This window comes from Ptychodera flava, chromosome 22, assembly GCF_041260155.1.
Source record: "Ptychodera flava strain L36383 chromosome 22, AS_Pfla_20210202, whole genome shotgun sequence".
Classification (NCBI taxonomy): Eukaryota; Metazoa; Hemichordata; class Enteropneusta; family Ptychoderidae; genus Ptychodera; species Ptychodera flava.
Window position 1 is genome coordinate 25,107,114 of NC_091949.1, and position 18,667 is coordinate 25,125,780.

General features: G+C 38.7%; 2 protein-coding genes across 3 annotated transcripts; both read right to left on the reverse strand.

Moving 5' to 3' along the window:
- Positions 1 to 5,390: 5,390 nt before the first annotated feature.
- On the reverse strand, positions 5,391 to 10,150 carry LOC139123037 (putative leucine-rich repeat-containing protein DDB_G0290503). Of its 2 annotated transcripts, XM_070689006.1 has the most exons (7): positions 9,955 to 10,138; positions 7,830 to 9,504; positions 7,581 to 7,713; positions 7,240 to 7,380; positions 6,841 to 7,043; positions 6,442 to 6,567; positions 5,391 to 6,192 (listed from the first exon to the last, which is right to left on the reverse strand). In XM_070689006.1, exons 2-7 carry the CDS (start codon positions 8,931 to 8,933, stop codon positions 5,677 to 5,679), a joined length of 2,223 nt encoding a protein of 740 aa, XP_070545107.1. In that variant the 5' UTR covers positions 8,934 to 9,504; positions 9,955 to 10,138; the 3' UTR covers positions 5,391 to 5,676. The 2 variants fall into 2 exon arrangements, with proteins under 2 accessions (XP_070545107.1, XP_070545108.1); XM_070689007.1 differs by lacking the exon at positions 7,240 to 7,380 and having other exon boundaries at positions 9,955 to 10,150.
- Positions 10,151 to 11,887: 1,737 nt separating this feature from the next.
- On the reverse strand, positions 11,888 to 14,542 carry LOC139123039 (BTB/POZ domain-containing protein KCTD1-like). Its single transcript, XM_070689008.1, has one exon. The coding sequence runs from the start codon at positions 14,368 to 14,370 to the stop codon at positions 13,579 to 13,581; it is 792 nt and encodes a 263-aa protein (XP_070545109.1). The 5' UTR covers positions 14,371 to 14,542; the 3' UTR covers positions 11,888 to 13,578.
- Between the last annotated feature and the right edge of the window lie 4,125 nt (positions 14,543 to 18,667).

An 18,667-nucleotide genomic window follows, 5' to 3' on the forward strand; every position in this document is an offset into this window, starting at 1 on the left:
AGTGACTTGAAGTACAAGCAGCGTCTATTAACCGTTTATGCTAAGTCCAAAGTTCCCCGCTAGTTGTTTATCCTGACATTTAGCTTGTCGGTTACTGATTGATCATTGATACCTGTAAAATATCTACCCGCTTCAGTCAGGCAGAGTACTAGTATCAGTTTGACTGTTTGCCTATAATGACCGGGGGTAGGGGGGGGGGTGTAAACAATGTACATATCAGGGTGGGCATTGCAGCCGGGGCTGTATATTTAATAAACAAAAGTGAATGCCCTCGTTGAAGCACTTTCGCTAGCGCTGCATCCACATACTTGAGGACTGCATAAGCTGTCCGCATGCTAGGTGTACAAGTTTGCAAAAGGGTCTCCTTCAGGACCAAGATTTCATGTTAACGTTACGACTCGTATTTAAACGAAATGTTTGGTTCCAAGTACAAGGTTTACGAGGGAGGGGGCTGCGGATAAGACACTGCTCCAGAGCTGTCGACAGACTTATCTGACTTATGCCTTGCATGTTATCAATTTTCGTCAACGTACTAGCGCATCTACAATCTGCCAGACACTGCCCTGTTGCCCATCACCGCAATAAAATAGTTAAGTGGGAAGTTTCTAATTTAGTTACTAAATGATGAAATTTTCGATATTATACTCTGTCTCAAAAGGGATGGGCCATTCTAGAGTTTGGGAGGGGTTGACCAGATTGTCGGCATGTACTTTACGTATGTTCAGAGATTTGGCAATGCTTTCCGAATTTTTTACGTTATATTTTGTCACGATTCCAAAAATGTTCATACCTATTGTGATGTGAATACTATTTTTCCGAAGTTTATGAGGCTGAAACAAATGTTTTTATTGCAATTTTTATCTGTATAATTCTTAAATATTTTGACCAACCCTCTAAAGAGCTTACTACTGGTCGGTCCCCTCATTACAGCTGCAACAGTCGCTGCTGACGCAAATGCCCTATTTTCAGTCACGGAGAACGTCTTTATATAAAGCCGATGAACGCAAGTATGTAGGCTAGTGTCACGTGGTCCAGTGTTTTTTTTTGGTCGTCATTCAAGTGTTCTTGATGGTCGTCGCCAGATCGGTAACTCCTCAGGTGCAGCCAAAGAACAATGCACTTTTAAAGGGGTCCTTACTATGATAAGATATATTGTGCATGACAAGTAATGTGAACTGACTAATAATTTGCCCTCCCACTGAAAATTTTTCGACTTACCTTGCCGCACTCAATCTTCATTTTTACCCTCTCCCCACATATTTTGCCTGTTTCCCCTCCCCACTGTGAATGTTTGAAGCTCCCCTGCCCTGTGGCGAAAAAAACTTGCCGATTTCCCCTGCCGTGGAAAAATTTCCCCTCAAAATTTTGTCATTCCATTTCCCCTGCAGATATGAAGCTACCCTACCCTGTGATGAAAAAAAACTGTAGATTTTCCCCTGCCCTGAGAAAAAATTTTCCCTAAAAATTAACATTCCCATGCAGACACATACTGTAGTGGCCTTGCATTTGGTTTCCATCTCGCAGTACATAGAGTGAGATGTGGGGTCAATCGATAGGCTAAGTAGTCTGGGTAACCTTTAAAAGGTATAAGTACTTGCACTGTGTCCCCATCCCCGGAAACACCATGGCTGAAATTCCCCTGTCCCCGTTTTAGCCAAGCCCTGTCCACAGGACAATCAACCAATAGCTACCCTGCCCGACAAAAATAACTAAAATTTGCTCCCCTGCCACCTAAAAATATGTCCCCTGCCCTAGCAAAATTAAAATTTCCCCTGCCCTCAAACATCGCTTCCGGAATAGCTTTTTCGATGAATAGCTCCGTTGGCTGCACCTGACTCCTATACATGTAGGATAGGTAATAACGTACATACGCGGCGTAGTTTGATCATGATATGTCGAAGACAGCTATCTACAAAGAGGTGGTCACCACTGTCAAACAGACTGGGGTTATCACAGAAGTCGGTACGCCTCAAGTGTACTGTGCAGTAGTGTCAAGATACAGTCTATGTCCAGAAACCACAATCTTGAAATCGTGTTGCAAATCTACATATTGTCATGACTTCGTTACCTTTGTTTATTACAGTCTGACACAAATGCAGCATGTCTCTGATGTCTTTTACTTATTAATAGCACAGTCCTCAACATGCATGGATTACTGTCAGAATGAAACTGCCTGATTTAGAAAAAATCCACACAGAGTACATATGGGGAAATCGTCTCTTCATATTGCCCAACAAGGTCTCCCGAAATCAAGTTTAAATGCGTTTCAGAATGTTAGAATATGGAACTATTAGTTGTGGAATTGTCAAAATTAGTCGCCCTGAAGAAGGTTTGGCCTATGCTAAACTACTGTACATTTCTTTTTCAAGCTATAGTGACGATATGAGGACTCGGCATATCATAATTCAGTACACTGTGGTGTCACACTCTACTTGTTTATATAGTTCTAGCCGTCAGCTAGACTTGGTTCAAGTCGGTTGATTTTATAAAAAATAAAAACATGAAAATAAACACTAAAAATACCGTCAATGACGCTGTACCTTCTCTAATGTGTGGCCAGGTCAGGTAATTGGTTGTTGGCATGGAGTTGTTGGTAAATAGTTGATGATGTAGGGGCATGAGGTGGGATATGATGGACCCAAAGAACCCAAAAGATGATTAAATACATCAATCAAAAAAATTCTAAGCTACAGTATAAACTGCCTAAAGATAGTTCAATGTGGAAAAAAGTTAAACAATTCAGAAATAAGAATTAACAGTCCAAAATAGTAATGACGCACTTCCTTACTGACCTGAGTGCATGTGAAATACACAACCTGGCATCTGTAAATTAAATGTATACCAAGTGATCATTTTAAGTCACTTTTAACTGTTTTTAATGGATTTTCCAAAGAGTCCTGTGGAAATGATGAAAACCGCTTATCTGGTCTTGTGTTTGTATAACCTCATGGCTGATAATTGTCATAGTATTGAAAAAAATTGAAAGTGAAGAAATTACTGTTTTTAATAGGCATATTTTCCTTGAAATACATGACCGTGTAAAGAATATATGCTAAAAGTGTTTAAGAGTAAATTTCTTTTCAAAAAATAATTTAATTTGTGACCAAAGGATTTTTATTCTTTGAGTTTACAAATTCAAACATTGCAATTTGTTCAATCATCTTGTGCAGTGCAAAATTTATAAAATGACTGAAAAACAAAAAAAATTGGCAGAATTACAGTCTTTGTGATGTAAAATTATGGGTTGACATCACGATAACTGTTAATCTGTTTGAAGTACTAATATACTATAATTTAAAAAGAAAATTCATGCAGAAACGGTAAATATATTGTCAGCAATGTAGTGTTAATTTGACTTTACATCAAAATATGCCTTTGCTGGATACCAAATATATAGGGCGAAATATCAGCCATGTTCAGCAAAATCCACACAACAGCATTGATCCTTTTCTAATTTGATTTGATTTGCTTATGTTATCCTTGTATGACAGTCAGTACAATATGGAACTTGAACACAACACAGTGAATAAGTATGCTGTAAATGAAATGGTGTGGCTGCATCCACATGCAGCAATAGGAGTGCCTTTGTCTCTCACCCTTTATTTCCAACCTGTCCCATCCCTGAAAAAATAGTTTGGTCTTATATTTATAATGTTAATAATTTCTGTATTTGTTAAAATGTGCGCATCTCAAAAACTTTTGATCATAAACATTTTCATTGTTTTTTATAGCTGACCAATCAGTTAACCTGTTTATTTTGAATATTTGCGCATTTTTCCTCAGTATTTGACATTTTCTGAATACCTTCTTATTCAGTTTGTCATTTTCTAAAAGTTTAAATGCTCCATTGTGTGGTCAAGCTTTCCACAAGCATCAAATGTGGTACTTCATATAGGAGGGTCTGCCTCTAGAGGGCGGGCATCATGAACACTCCTGTGTTTGTTGGTTAATTCCTCCACGTAAACTTCTGATTGTACTGTAAACATTGAACATGGCCCACAGCTTTGATGAGCAGGAAATTTAACACAGCGCCCTCTGGCGACGAAACTGAGAAATGTCATTTACCCTTGTTGTGAGATGAAGAAATGTTTTTATCCAGCTATCACCATATCCACACTGTTTAAAGGTGGTGTGGCCAGTCAGTAATTAAATAGAGCACATTATGTTTTTTTCTCATCATTTTACCATGTTTCACGGCTAAAATTAGATGAGAATTTCATCAGAACGTAATAAAATTTTCCCAGTTAATGCAGGTATGGTTGACTTTACAGCCCCCAAAATGACAAATTTTCATGGACCCATTTACAACACTGCACATGTAAAATTGAATAGGGAACCATTTAGTTCAACTTCCTTAGAAGACGGGGTCGTGCAGTAACAATGCTTCAATGTCTTTGGCAGATTTTCAATAATTTATACTGTACAAGATAGATACCACAATATAACTACACTGTAACTGACAAAGAACAACTGTCACAATTCTAATCAACTTATTTTCATAAACACTTCACTTTAATGTACCAAATTTACATGGCAATGGTAAGTTTATTCTGCAAACAGTCAAAATTACTGATGAGCAGCCCCACAGATCTGACAAATCCCCTTGCTCAACCTACCTCGCTTAGCACTTCCATTACACTTATTTATACGTTTTGCCTCATCCCAACACTCATCACATACCCTTTTTTTTCCAACTTTGGTGGCAGTTTTAAATAGTGCATGTTGTCTAAACACTAATTTCAAATGTCGCCTCCGGTCTCTCATCCCTGAATACGTCCTATGAAGTCCATTTATTTTAGAATGGACAGATTCTAAACCATGCTCAGCCAACAAACCTATTGTCCTCCACTTCTCAACAAATTCAGGGACGTGTATAACAAGCACATGGAATTAGGGGTTATCGACTCTTCAGGGAAAGCTACTGGAAACCACATCCCTAGTTATAGCACAATTCTTTCAAAGCTTTAATCTCGTCATCACTGAGAAACCTGGCAACCATGTATTTTTTTATCTTTTCCATAATGCTGAAAAGTTGTAAATATTTTTCATAGACATTGGTATGGGGACTCAAAATCTCTAATAGCTCTTGATGTCTAGCTAAGATAGTGCTGATGTGGTTACCCACAAAAGAGTTTGAATGATATGCCTGTTTCCGAACACCGAGAACATTTTCCAGTACATTTGTTAACTGTGTTTCTAACGGACCCTTTTGCTGCTCAACAGTTTCAAATACCTTGTCCAAGTTACTCCTAGCTTCAATTTTTTTTTTCTTTACATATCTGAAACATTTCATTAGCAATATCCACATTTTCAATTTGCTTGTCAATTATTTCAGATTTAGAAAGAACAGTTCCACTACAATGAGAACACAGGAAATCATCTTGCTCTACTTCAGAAGATGCATATTCCACACAAATGCTATGATACCATTTCTCACAATTTGAGCATTGTACCCAATCTAAAGTTTCAACATCTGTTTTATAACCCCTGAAATGGCACACAAAGGGTGATTGCAAGCATCTTCCTCAGTAGTGCAACGTCTCCTTTGCCTCTTTTTCTTTCCCTTTTTCTCTTGCTCACATACAAAGGCTGCTAACAATTCCTGACTTGACTGGTACGCTGCCTTTGCCTCCTCATATTCCAAATTGGCTTGTTCAGCTTGGTCACTTGCATCCTTCAAACTCCATATAAACTTTCATTATCGTTTCTGTCAATTTGCCTACATGTCGTCTCAAGCATATTGTAAAATTTCAGTACAAGACCTAATAAAATATGAAGAGGCATTGGCACAATCTGATACACAGAATCCAGTATAGGCAGGAGCATTGGCTTAGTTATGTTTCTGTACTTCTTGCCATCTTTTTTATCATCTGAATTATATTGAATTAAATCATTCTGCATTTGGGCAATTGATCTGACTCTAGGTTCCCAGTCAGGGTTGGCAATAAATGTATTGGTAACCGAATCAAGCTTTACTGAGCAATGTGGTACCCCCTTTGAGAGCTGCTGTTTAGCAATATCACACCACAAGCATGGGTGCTTGGAAGCAGCACCCTGATGCCCTAACACATTACACAAAAAAGCATAATCCCCATAAAGGAAAGCTCTCAGGACTTGAAATCTGTTGTCAGAGATCTTCACTGAAAAGTTGGTTTGTAAGGCTTCAACTTGTTCTGTATACATGCCAAATATCTGAAATAAAAAAAAAGTAGCACAAGGTAAGTATGGCACCACCTTCACATAAAACAGTACTACCCCTCCCCCTGACAACTCTAAACTATCCCTAATGTTACACATACTTCAGATTTAGTGTATCTTTTGATTTGCTTGATTTTGACTTGTGTAATGTTAAGAGTGTAATGTATGGTCAGAGTTACGTAAACGCAAACGCAGCAGGCAGTCAGATAACTACCCTGTATTGCCCACCATTATACTACTCACCTGTTTCATGTTGTCATACGAGTCGTACGCCTCAAACATTGCAACCAATTCAATATTATCAGCACCGCAGTTTCCAACATTTGCCAATTGCAGACACAGCTTTGTTGTTGTCCCACCCTTATCACCCTGTTGAGCAGAACATACCAAAAATGAGAATGTATGCCTAATTCACAATACCCTGAAATTTTAAGGGCAAAGTTACCTACAGTTTAGCAAAATGATAATTTTCTGAGTATAAGCTCCAATATATTTCATTATAATCAGACTGAATGATATGCAAATGGACACCGATTTATTCAAATTTTAATTAATCAATATGAAAAGACTTTCAAACAATTATTCTGGACCTTTTTCTAAGCACAGTCGGTCTCCAGTATGATTTTATATAATTGTACTCACCCCCACAAGAACCCACACTTCATCATTAAATCTTGCATCAGCACTGATATTTCCCTTGGACACATGAGCATCATAGGTGGTCTGCACAATATGTTCCAAATTCGGACGACGAACATAAGCGACTTTTGAGGGACCTTTTGCTGAGGCATTTTTCGGCAGTATAGCTACACCAACTTCAACATTATCGTCAGCACTATTTCGCTCTGATAAATGTAAAAATATGCATTTATTAGTAAGATTTTCGTACATTTCAGACTTGTCTATTAATGTGACTTACTGGCCAACCTTTATTAGCGTTCATTTGCACATGATACAAGGAAACCTGAATTCATGTATTCATTGTATCTTGACATTTTATCTTGCAGGGTGTCGAGAAATATTTTCAGCAATACAACTTACTTGAAATTTCGTGATATATTTTTCCATCACTTGCTAATATGTCTATACCATGGCACTGAAGGAATGTTCTGAGCTCACGTAACCTTTTCATTGGTAGTCTGAGTAGTAGTTTAAGATCAAGAGTTTCGGTTGGAGACAGCACTGTGAAGAAAAAGTAGAAACAACATGAGCTACTCCGTACTAATAATCAGTCATATGAATTGTAATTCAATGTTAGACCCTTTTAATGTTATTTGTTGGCCGAGATTCGATTTATGAGGGGCTCCATCTTAATGTTTTTGTTTCCAACAGAGGCTATTCTATACATTAGCACTGTTCATAGTTCTGGATAAGTCACTTACCTTGACTTGCTAATATTCCAGCCTTTATACCGGCTTGGGTATAGACATCTTTATAAATAGTCGCAAACTTAGCTAATGTTGACACTATGTCATCTGTTGTTGCCTCTCCTTTAGCAGATAGTGAATCCAAGAACTGCCAAGACAATATTAACAATTTATAGTATGTAACATTTATAATTAACAAGCAATATTGAAAGTTCCTGGGGAGAACGCTACAAAAATATTTATTGTATCATAGATCATACTTACACTTTTCAATGCATTGGCTCTCTGCTCTAATGACTTTTGAGATGCTATGCTGCTAGCTATAGCAGGTTTTGCCAGTTTGTGGTATGCTGTTCCTCTTTTATCTGATTCGGGGCTACGACATACAAATGTGTCTTTATCTCTACTAAGCACCTGCACATGCGCTTTAGCTTTCAGTTGTGCTATATTATTTTCTAATGATCTAATCTTTTCATCTTTAATCATACTCTCTTCTATCACCTTGGTACACTGCTGTTTCTTGGCTTCTAATTCCTTTTCTAATAATACAATCCTAGTTTTGGCTTCTGTCAAGGCTTTTTCGTATTTAGTTATTAGATTGTGAATGTTTGTGTTCAAAGCCATGATTTCTTTCTCATTATTGCTAATTTCATTATCTTTCATTTTAATTACATCTAATAATTCATTTTCTCTTATTTGTCCTTGTCTTACAACCATTGAAAATTTAGATTTTACTTCATAATACAACTGTACTACTTCCCGGTATTTCATTTGAAGTTCACATAGTTTGTCTTTGCTAGCTATGTTTTCATAAGACAATGCCAATAAATCCTTATTATACTCGTCATGAGTTTCTATTAAGCTAGTATTGAATTGACCAACTAGACTGTGTAATGTTTGTATTATTCCTTGTGTGGCAGCAATCTGATCATGAACTTCATCATCGCTAGGATTATGTTGCTTAGAGACAACAATTTTTTTATGAATATCATTGACTTTACGTTCTATGTTTGGGACTTTCTCACAAATTTCATCGACGGACACTTTTAGTTCACAATTATCATCAGAGGGCCGAATCCAAACTGATTCATCACTGCATACTTCAGTTATTTCTGCAAACTTTAAAATTGGGAACCCTTCAGTCTCAGAGCTTTCAGAGCTAGTCACGAACATCACTTGCTGTTTCTTTAATGGGAGGGATACTTTTCTTGCTAATCTAACATCTCTAACAATTCGCTTAAAGGATCCACTTGAATTTGCCACACATACTTCCACAGCACTTTTCCTAATATCAACATTTCCCACCAAAATTTCCCCGAATGAGTTTGTAAACAGAACTTGATCACCCTCATTTACGGATCTTATCATATTATTAGGGTTTAAATGGGGGAGGTTTGATTGAGCTTTACTGTTTTGCCAGTGAATTTTCTCACATATTTAGACTTTCTGGTTAAATGCTTACTGGAAAAACAGCTTCCACAAGATATACCTGAACCAATGTTTTGTTCAACTTCCATTATGATTCAGTATAAACTTAACTTGACCTAAAGCTGATTAAGTTTAATAATTTGATATTAGTAATTTGTTACTTGTGTCCTTGTGTAATTACGTACTATTTAATCATTACCAAACAAACTACTACCACCTTAAACTAACTTCTTTATCATCTACTAAACTAACCACCACAACCTTAAACTTTATCATCTACTTAACTACAACTACTACTACTACTACTACTAACTCTATAGCATAGTATACTAAGTACTATGCATCACCCTACTTAACTAACTTTATCATCTACTAAACTAACTACTAATACTAACATCTATTAACTTTATAGCATACTACACACTAGCAGCACCAGCATCTAGCTAGCTAGCAACATGACATGTCGCACATGTCAGTCTCCATCACACCTTCACCGCAGCTAGCATGAAGGCTGAAATTAAAAGAATAATATTATAAAAAATACAATAACAACGATGAAATAAAGTGTGATAATGATAGCAGTGAAACAAGTACGTAGCTGTTGTGACGAGACTTGGTAAATAAAAGACATGACTATTTCAGTTAACATCTAATTCCGGGAAATTTCTAATACATACAATTCTAAATATGCCATAAATGGTGCTAAGTGATATAACTATGATCGTACGACCATAAATTCTGCGATTTTGCCAACTTCAGCCTGCACGAGATTGTGCGTGAATATGCGAGATTTGAAAAAATTCGATCACGCACATGTACTTTTTCCCCCACGCAAAATATTAGAAATACGACTGTTTTGATAACCAAACGTGCACACGATTTAATATCAATTAAAAACTGATCTTCACGATGGCATATGTACAATTTTGATTCAAGTATGAAAGAAACATGAAAAACTCACCCAAAAATCGGCAATTTTCCGGCGCCGCTCCGGAAAATCCAGTCGCGCAATGGCGCACTCCGGATATGCTATAGTCTGCAGCATGCCTTTACACGTTCAACTGCATTTTGATTCAAGCTGTCTGATTGGTCAATTTTCTAATATGACCTTATAGCTAGCCACTCAAAATTATGCTTTTAACCGACGCCCAATTTGAAACCATCACGTGATCTCAGTAAAGACATTGACCAATAGGCGCGCGGCAGCTGCAGAATGCGGAAGTAACATTTAATTTCCATCTCCACGTACGCGCAAACGGCTGTGGGCCGACGTCCGATTTTCCTGTCTAAAACTTTCACTCATTTTCGTTCATATGACTCTGAAACTCCAGAAAACGATTGAGAAGAAAGGGTTATCTTGAAATATTGAGGTACTCGCCGATATTTTGCAAAATTAAATGAGAAAAAATGCAAGGAAAATGCCGACAGGCTTACACAATGACAGTTTTCAGACTCGGAGGCATATGATCATCTCTGCAGATTATGCAACAGGCCCAGATCACGTGAGGCCATGAGGGGATATCCACGCAACTCAGTACCAAACACGAGCGCTCACAGAGTGAGCAAACACAAAGTGAGTACCCCTAACGTCAGCTCAGTAGTCTGTAATACAGTAGATTGTAGTCAACTAAGAAACCTTGGAGAAAGGCTTAACACTGTGGCTATGCCGCTAAGTCCCTTTTGATTTTTGTCATAGCTCAAAATCGTTCTCCCACACCTCAACCTGAGCCATGAACACCCCCACCAGTTTATGATATGACCCATCACAATGGCATGACGTCCACGGATCTTGACAGACGGAAGTCCTGACAGACGGAAGTTCTTGACAGCAGCATATTGGTTTTCAACTCTAATACCTTCTCTGTCTATAAATAGACACGAGAAGGTAAAAAACGTTTCTCTTGTGTCTCTTCTATTTCATGCAAACCTAATTGAAATTTGGCGGCCTAGACCAGGGTTCCTAGCGATCGAACGCGTTACCTTTGAGTCTGCGCAGTAGTAAATACGGATAGTTTTCAATCGGATTCGAACCCACAACATACGGCATCAGTCGCCTAGCTGAGAGGCCTGAGACAGAACCAGTCGGCTAAATCTCCACTCCCAAAAAAGAGTGGTTCAATAGCCGGCTAAGTTGTTACATTTTTCTGACTGAGACCTTTCAACACGTTGCAGAGTTCGTGAAGCACTCACGCACGCATGCTCACTATCATACATCGCACATGCACACTTTATCGAAGCGAAGAAACGAATTTCATCGCTTTAACTGGGCGAACGATAACCTCGGGGACAATTCGGGGACAAGTAAGTTAATTTCTGTCGGATTCGCGTGAAACTCCCTTGTATCGAGTCCACCCAAATCACACGTTTCATATGAAAACAGAACACAAATCATTGCCTCAACTCACACGTTCACAAATCACAGACCTGAACCAAGTCTAGCCGTCAGCATGAACTCAGTACAAAGGCATGCATGTATAGGAGGTGTGTCAAAGACTTGCAGTATAGGATAGCATAGCCATACTTTCGACACTTCCGTGTAGCCCATAGTCACTCGTTACCATTGGTGTGTATTCATTCCCTATCATATTTGTATATTTCAGAAGGGTTAAACGCGAATATTTTCATCCCTGGAGTACGCTTGCATTAACAAAGTAATTATTCAAAGATCATTGCATTATTCCAAAGGAGGCTAATATGAAATTTTCTGATCATTGCAACTTGTCAGGTGATTTAATGTTTTAAAAGTAGGGCATTACATCGGCACATTGGCACATCAAATATTAAAGGACGGTCCCTCCACAAAATTGTGCAGGGACCGTGATTAAAGGCGCCCATTTTGGAGTGCAATAAATCATACCCGTTTCATGGTTGGGGGATGTGAATAAATACACGCATACAGCGATTTATTACCAAAACCTGATGTTGTATTTGCTTATCAGATGAACATCTTACTATAACCACTAAAGTTAAAAAGCTTGCAACATTAACAACACCTAGAGGGGTGATGGGATAAAGGTCATGCAGAACCAATCGAATTTTAAAACATCACTATAAACTGTCTGAAGTTCCAACTCTTCTATGAATATGAGATCCCATGCTGAGCCATATTATGCCAATATTACATGCTACATAGATATGAAATCAGAAGACGTATGGATGTTTCGAAGTAACAGTTCTCAGCCAATACATGTAAGCCTACAAGGTTAAATAGATCAATACCTGTCGGTGTTTGATGATGCTTTCTTTCAATTCCAAATGTAGAAATCCTTAAATGGACATACGTTGAAATTTTTTCCAAAAATGATTACCTATGTTGACTTAAGGGTATCGACACTAGTAACTTTGCAATTAATACAAACTATAAAAGTCTACTGAGAAATTGTGTTCTATAATAAGATATACACTGCTCAAAACATTAAAAGAGTAACATTGTAGCTTGTCAAAATCATCCATGGCACTCAAATCTATGCATTACAACTTCATGATTATAAGAGTGAATTATATCCATGCATTCACATCGTAACACCATCTGGTCAAAAATAATTCTGTAACTCCAATGCATGTTTTTACAGCAGATCAAGTACCTAACCTTACTGCGAGTACTACCTTCAGTCTCTCTTGAATATTGTCATTTGAATGTGAATATAAGCACTGGGGTAGATCATTTGTTTTAATGGGAGGGGGAAGAAATTTCGAAAAAATGCATTGTCATGGTTCAAGAAAATGAGAGCGAGCTCTGGTTAGCAAATCGCAAACGGCTAACCATACCTAATCGCGAAGAAAATTTAATTGTGGGTCTGCAAAAAGTTCTTCTATTCTTGTCACGAGGAAAACAGATTTTGATGAGACATGCGTTTTATAACCTAACAGAAAACCACTTTCAGGCCCCTACAATGTAAATGACCTATCCCCTGACAACAGAGGACACAAGGTGTCATCTTACAGTACTAGAATCAAGTTGCTTCTCACATCTTTCTTCATGCTTGTGCCTCCGATAAGAGGTAGCGCCCTCCACGATCGTCTCTCGGGATTTAGGAGAGCACCTTCAAGCAGCAAGTTCAATACTACTGGAATACTATTGGCTCGTACTGAGAAAGATCTGGCCACCGTCCTGTTGGGACGGATTGTGATCTGACACTATACACTTTTATTGTATAAGTGATAGCTACACATGATTTGCAGTGATTCCCAGCGGGTAAAATAGAATGACCTGTTGCTTTCGTGAAAACAATAACGGAAAAAATATATTGAAATTTGCTTGTGAGTCATGAACGGGGTTCAATGACATAAGTTTACATGTTGTTTCAGTTGTCTTGCACGACTTTTCCCGGGGATAACGGGAAAGGTACACTTCGTTGCTTCGTTGACACCACCTAGGAAAGCTACAGGCTTACCAATGACACTACTCCAGACAACTGACAAAGTTGAAATCACTGACATGAGCAAGTGAAGGTCATGTTTATCTTTCGGTAGTATGGTGTAGTGCAGTATCTCCTAACAAGCACGGAGGCAGAGTAGTTGTGTACAAGAAGAATGCCTAAACGCGATAAAGTCGTCTATCTGAACAAACGCTGCCCGCAGAGCATTAACTTTTGATGTTGACATTGTCAGTGTTACGTAATGCCTGCACCAGTTCATGTACATCCTTCGCCGAGCCCTTCCTGAAAGTCCACCGACCTCTCTTGTCGATGGGGCCTTGATCAGAGGCGGTGGACACAAGCGTGAATCCGATCTTTTCTAAATCGCGAAACAACCTAAACCGGCTGAATTCAACAGGACCTTCATCATAGTGCATGAAAGCCGAGTCTAGATGCAGACGGACAGTCTCTTCATCAATGAACTCATACCCATCCATGTAACGTGCATCGTCAGACCATTCCGGTAGGCCTACCGCCATGTCATGCATGTAGTTCATGTGCTTCATCACAGAGGGCAAAGATTCTACGACCTTCCTTTTTGCAAAGAGAACCAAGTCCTCCCCGTCTGCACAAAATTCAACATAGTCAACTTCTTCCGGTTTCCGGATAGAGTGTTTTGCACTTTCCCTTTGTTGTCTCCATTCAGATATGGCCATTTGCAGCTCCACGATCTGATAAAACTCGGCCTCATCCATCAACTGATCGTACTCTCGGAAATTCTCAGGCAAGTTCAGCTTTGAGGTTCGGAGAAAGTTGAGAACATAACGGAAGAGCTTCCCGTCTCTGTCAATCAGACAGGTTCCATCGTGGCCAGTTTGGACGGGAAAACGTCCAGAGAACATTGCTCCCAGCATGGAATCTGGATAGCGTGTCAACGTGGTGAGGGATGTTGTGTAAACTTTGCCTCCAACGTCAAGTCTGACCATGTCACTAACCGTAGTTTTAGGTTTGTCCTCCATTGTAGTTGGTCAGCTCATACACCGACAAAAGCATAAACCACCAAGTTTGCGGTCGACTTCTTTGGTTCACGGGTAAATGCTTGCGGTCGACTTCTTTGGCTCACGATTGCTCTCAGTACCGTGGTTGGCTCCAACATTTACGATAACTGTGTGCACAAGACATTAGAGCATGCGCTATGGTTTTCGGCTCTCTCGGGACAAGTGCGCCGCTTGCGGCAGGTAGAGACATGGCGAGAAGCAGGATACAGGCGCTCGCTTGAAATCACGTGTCGAGTTACGTGAGTGACATAGTCTGTTTTTAATGACAGTAATTTTACTATCATCCGTTGATGATGAAGAGCCGTCTGCGACTTGTGTTCATTTACTTGGCTGTGTTTTGCGTGAAGCTACCGCATTGATATCTTTTGCACACTTTTTAAAAGCAATATGCTGATTGGCCTTCTTTATTTATACTTTTTATATCAGCAAAATAGTCACCTTTTGTGATTCCTGAATTTGTCATATTGTGTACAATTAGGTGTTTAATATGGCAAAAAAATCAGACATTTATAAGAAGACGCCAAAATAAAAAAAAACAAAACAAAACGCTAAGCGAGATCGGCTCATTAGGGAAGCTTCAGTAATTACAGGGGGTGGGCTAAAGGAATTGGATGGAGGGTCAGTTTTTAGAAAACTGTACAGGGAGTCACTTCTTATAAACCTATCTTAGGGAAGGATCACTTTTAACAGAAGCTGATCTCACGACCAAACATTCGATTGTCCATGTGATATTTCCTGAATAGAAAATCACCGACGAAATACACCGATTCTTGTAAATACAACACAAAAAGAAGATGCAGTGGTATCCTATATTAATCACCTTGAACAGTTAAAAATGATGAAAGACAAGAGACAAAACATATGTCCCTGACAGTACAGGTAGCAAAGTGTATATCAATTATAAAAGGTCTATAAACGTGCAGATATTGCTAGTTTTGTATAGGAAAAAAATCTTCATAGACCACGTATAGGTGATCAACATTTTCGGTAAAAATCCAAAATCCAATTTCTTGTACACATGTGCACTTGTAGCCACCCTATTCTAAACAGGTACATTTATATCAATTATCAGACATCTATAAATGCACAGATATTGACGGTTTTATATTGGAAAAGAATTGTTCATAGTTTTCTCATAGATTACCATGTGTAGTGAATCAATATTTTCGAAGAAATCTAAAAGTCCAATTTCTTGTACACGTATGCACGTTTTACTTCCCTATTCAAGCAAAGTACATTTACAGAAATAATAGAATATATATAAATATACAGATATAGCATGTTTTGTGGAGGGAATTGTTAATAATTTGCCCGATAGACTCCCGTGTATTATGATTTGATATTTTTTCCGATGAAGCACTATATCAACCACATCTTGCCGTCTTGTAGTTGCGCAAAAAATGGAGACCCTCCAACAAAGGCATGCATAAAAATTAAATGACCCTTCAGAAACGATTACGTGAAAAGTGGTGACCCTCCCTCTAAAAGACCCCCGTAATTCCTGTTAACTTACATAACTTACATAACAATTTAACCAATTATTATGTAAATTAGTATTTACGTTTTCAGATATTCCAGGGGAAAGGTCACAGTTTAGGTGTGCCCTGAATGCCCAGCCAACCAGTTTGTAATTACTGTAGGCTCCCATAGATAACGAAAGAAAAGAATAAAAAGTCTTCTCTTTCTCTCCCTCTCCCCCTCTCTCTCTCTCTCTCTCTCTCTCTCTCTCTCTTTCTCTCTCTCTCTCTCTCTCTCTCTCTTTCTCTCTCTCTCTCTCTCTCTCTGTCTCTCTCTCTCTCTCTCTCTCTCTCTCTCCTCTCTCTCTCTCTTTCTCTTCTCTTTCAAGGCCAAGATAGTGACGTATTACTATCGTGACATGAAACAAAACGTTGTACACACAAAAGCTGCATACATGCCACAACTTTTTATTCAGGTTACAACTCTACTTACTAGTTTCCACTCCATATAGAATTCAATCGTTTTGTTAGTACAGGACGTATCTCGAAGTTTGTACGTGACAATCTTCTTGAGATCACGCGACCTTGTATTTCCACGAAACGTGATTGCGTAAATTTACAGTCATTTTCAAGCAAGACCAATACATGCCTTATATTACGATCACTTGTATTGGACGAAACTATTGAAAGTTTCAAGAATACGTCAGCCACATCGTGACATGCACGGCCTTTGTTCATAAACGATACCTGTCGTGGCTATAATTCTTACGCTTTAAATACCGCCGATGACAATCACCCCGGGTACGAGGCTGTCGATGGGAAACGCGGGACTAGACGCCAACAGTTTGCAGTTCTTCATCGGTACATCGGCGCTGTTTGTATTCAGTGTGTAAAAATAATACTTTCTTCAGTAAAACTGCATTACTTTGTTCCAGCAGGTACAGGTATGTCGCGACATCTCCATACAGCATGACGATAGTACGTGCCCGGGGTAGGTACAGTTCACTGCTGACTTACCTAACGACCGGACCAATGGGGGCGCTGTTTTCAAATACCCTCTTCCTCCTCCTAATCACAAAGGTTCGATGACGCCTACGCTCTCTTTTGAGGTAGAAGGAAGACTAGATGTCGCCAGGAAATGAAAGTCAAAAGCAGTCGAGTTAATAGAGACTTCACAGCCATGGTGAAAATTGACGACTGGACATTCATATGCCTTATATAAGGAAAAGGCATGCGTCTCAGGTAGAATACCTTTAAAGGTATACTGTCACCTGTTCCAATTTTGCCACAGTTACCATGGAAGGAGATAATCTAACCAATCACAGATTTTAAGCTGGTGGCCGCTTTTTAAAAAGCGTCCTCACATGGGCATTTTGAATACCAAGGAACCCTCTTTGACCATGTATGGGCATATTTAGATTACAGGTGACTGTATACCTTTAAGGTTAGATGCCAACTTGGCACGCCTTATTGGTTTGATAGAAATCCTCTCTTTTGTAACATTAAAGTAATGAACAGCTGGCAACATTCCAAACAAAATTAAAAACAGTGAAACGTCCTAAAGCTAAAAAACATAAGGTAAATGTAATAAAGTAGTAGACATTATGTAATAGCGTTGAGAAGTCCAAATTATTATAGTAACTTACATTACGAAACATTGCCTTTTCTTTGAACACGAAGCATCTGAATGCCTTGTTGTTATTCGTATCGCTCATATACATGTATACAGTACAGAAGAATCGGAAAACTCAAATTTTCACGAAAAATAAGTACTTGACACCAGTTTCAATGCCCAAGGAAATGTTTAGCAAACAAGAGAATTGTGTTAAACTTCGGTTTTGCAGTTTCAGCGTCAATGGCGTTGCTGCTTGGTTTTTCCTTTGCATTCGATTTTTTCAAACGATTCTTACAATATAAGACTTATACTTAGTATGTCGTTTACTGGTGGAAGGACAGTGACTTTTCCGACATTGTACACCTCTTAATTTGTCGTACGGATTACCATTCAATGTACCACCCCAAAGAAGGAGTAGATCAATGAAACATTGCTCATTGTGGCCAAAGGCTATAGCCTGTAAAATTTAAGAAAGGGGGGCTAAATGTCCATTATTGGCCATTGTTTGTCGATTATTAAGAAACCCCCTGCCGCAGGCGGATGTACATGTAGCAGTGCGCAATTTATTCGGTTTTGTTGCTCTACTAAAGTTTCCTTTTCCGTGAAGATAAACAGAAAGATTTTATACCACTATACTGTACACGAATTAGGCAGGCACTAATAGTGTAGAAAGGCGAGTGTGGTGATTATGATTTGATCGCCCTCTTGAGTCTAAAAAGTGAAAAGGACTAACACGAGCGATGTTGTCAGCATGCGTCGTCAAATATATTATCATAACAAGATAAAAAGAGTACGACACAAGTGTGATACCTTTCCCGTGGCAAAACCATGAGTGAACTGCAATGGGATTTAGATTAATTGCCGTTTACTGTATTAATTTATAGATAAAAATTTTATGCCGCAATATTTGACTGAACGTTCAAAAGTGCAAGAGAAAGGAAAATAGTTCTTTAACATAATCATCATTTTGATGAAGACCATAAAACATCAAATCAAAGAGTCCGACCACGAATTGAAGCAATAAACGAAGGCGCCAAAACTGGCACAGATTTGCCGAACACTTTTTATGTTCAGTAGCAAACATATTAGTTATCCTTTCCTTTTCCAGTACTGAGCTAGTTGTTTTGTGGGATGTGCTAATTGTACCACCCTAGGCATCCTCCACAAGGGACCGTGATTTTAATTA

Excerpts from the sequence above, each read along its gene's own strand:
- LOC139123037 (XM_070689006.1), bottom strand. The coding sequence starts at position 8,933 with ATGATAAGATCCGTAAATGAGGGTGATCAAGTTCTGTTTACAAACTCA. Across the intron at positions 7,044-7,239 it reads AATATATCACGAAATTTCAA|AGCGAAATAGTGCTGACGAT; the intron begins GTAAGTTGTATT and ends TACATTTATCAG. Across the intron at positions 6,568-6,840 it reads AAGTGTGGGTTCTTGTGGGG|GGTGATAAGGGTGGGACAAC; the intron begins GTGAGTACAATT and ends TCTGCTCAACAG.
- LOC139123039 (XM_070689008.1), bottom strand. The coding sequence starts at position 14,370 with ATGGAGGACAAACCTAAAACTACGGTTAGTGACATGGTCAGACTTGAC.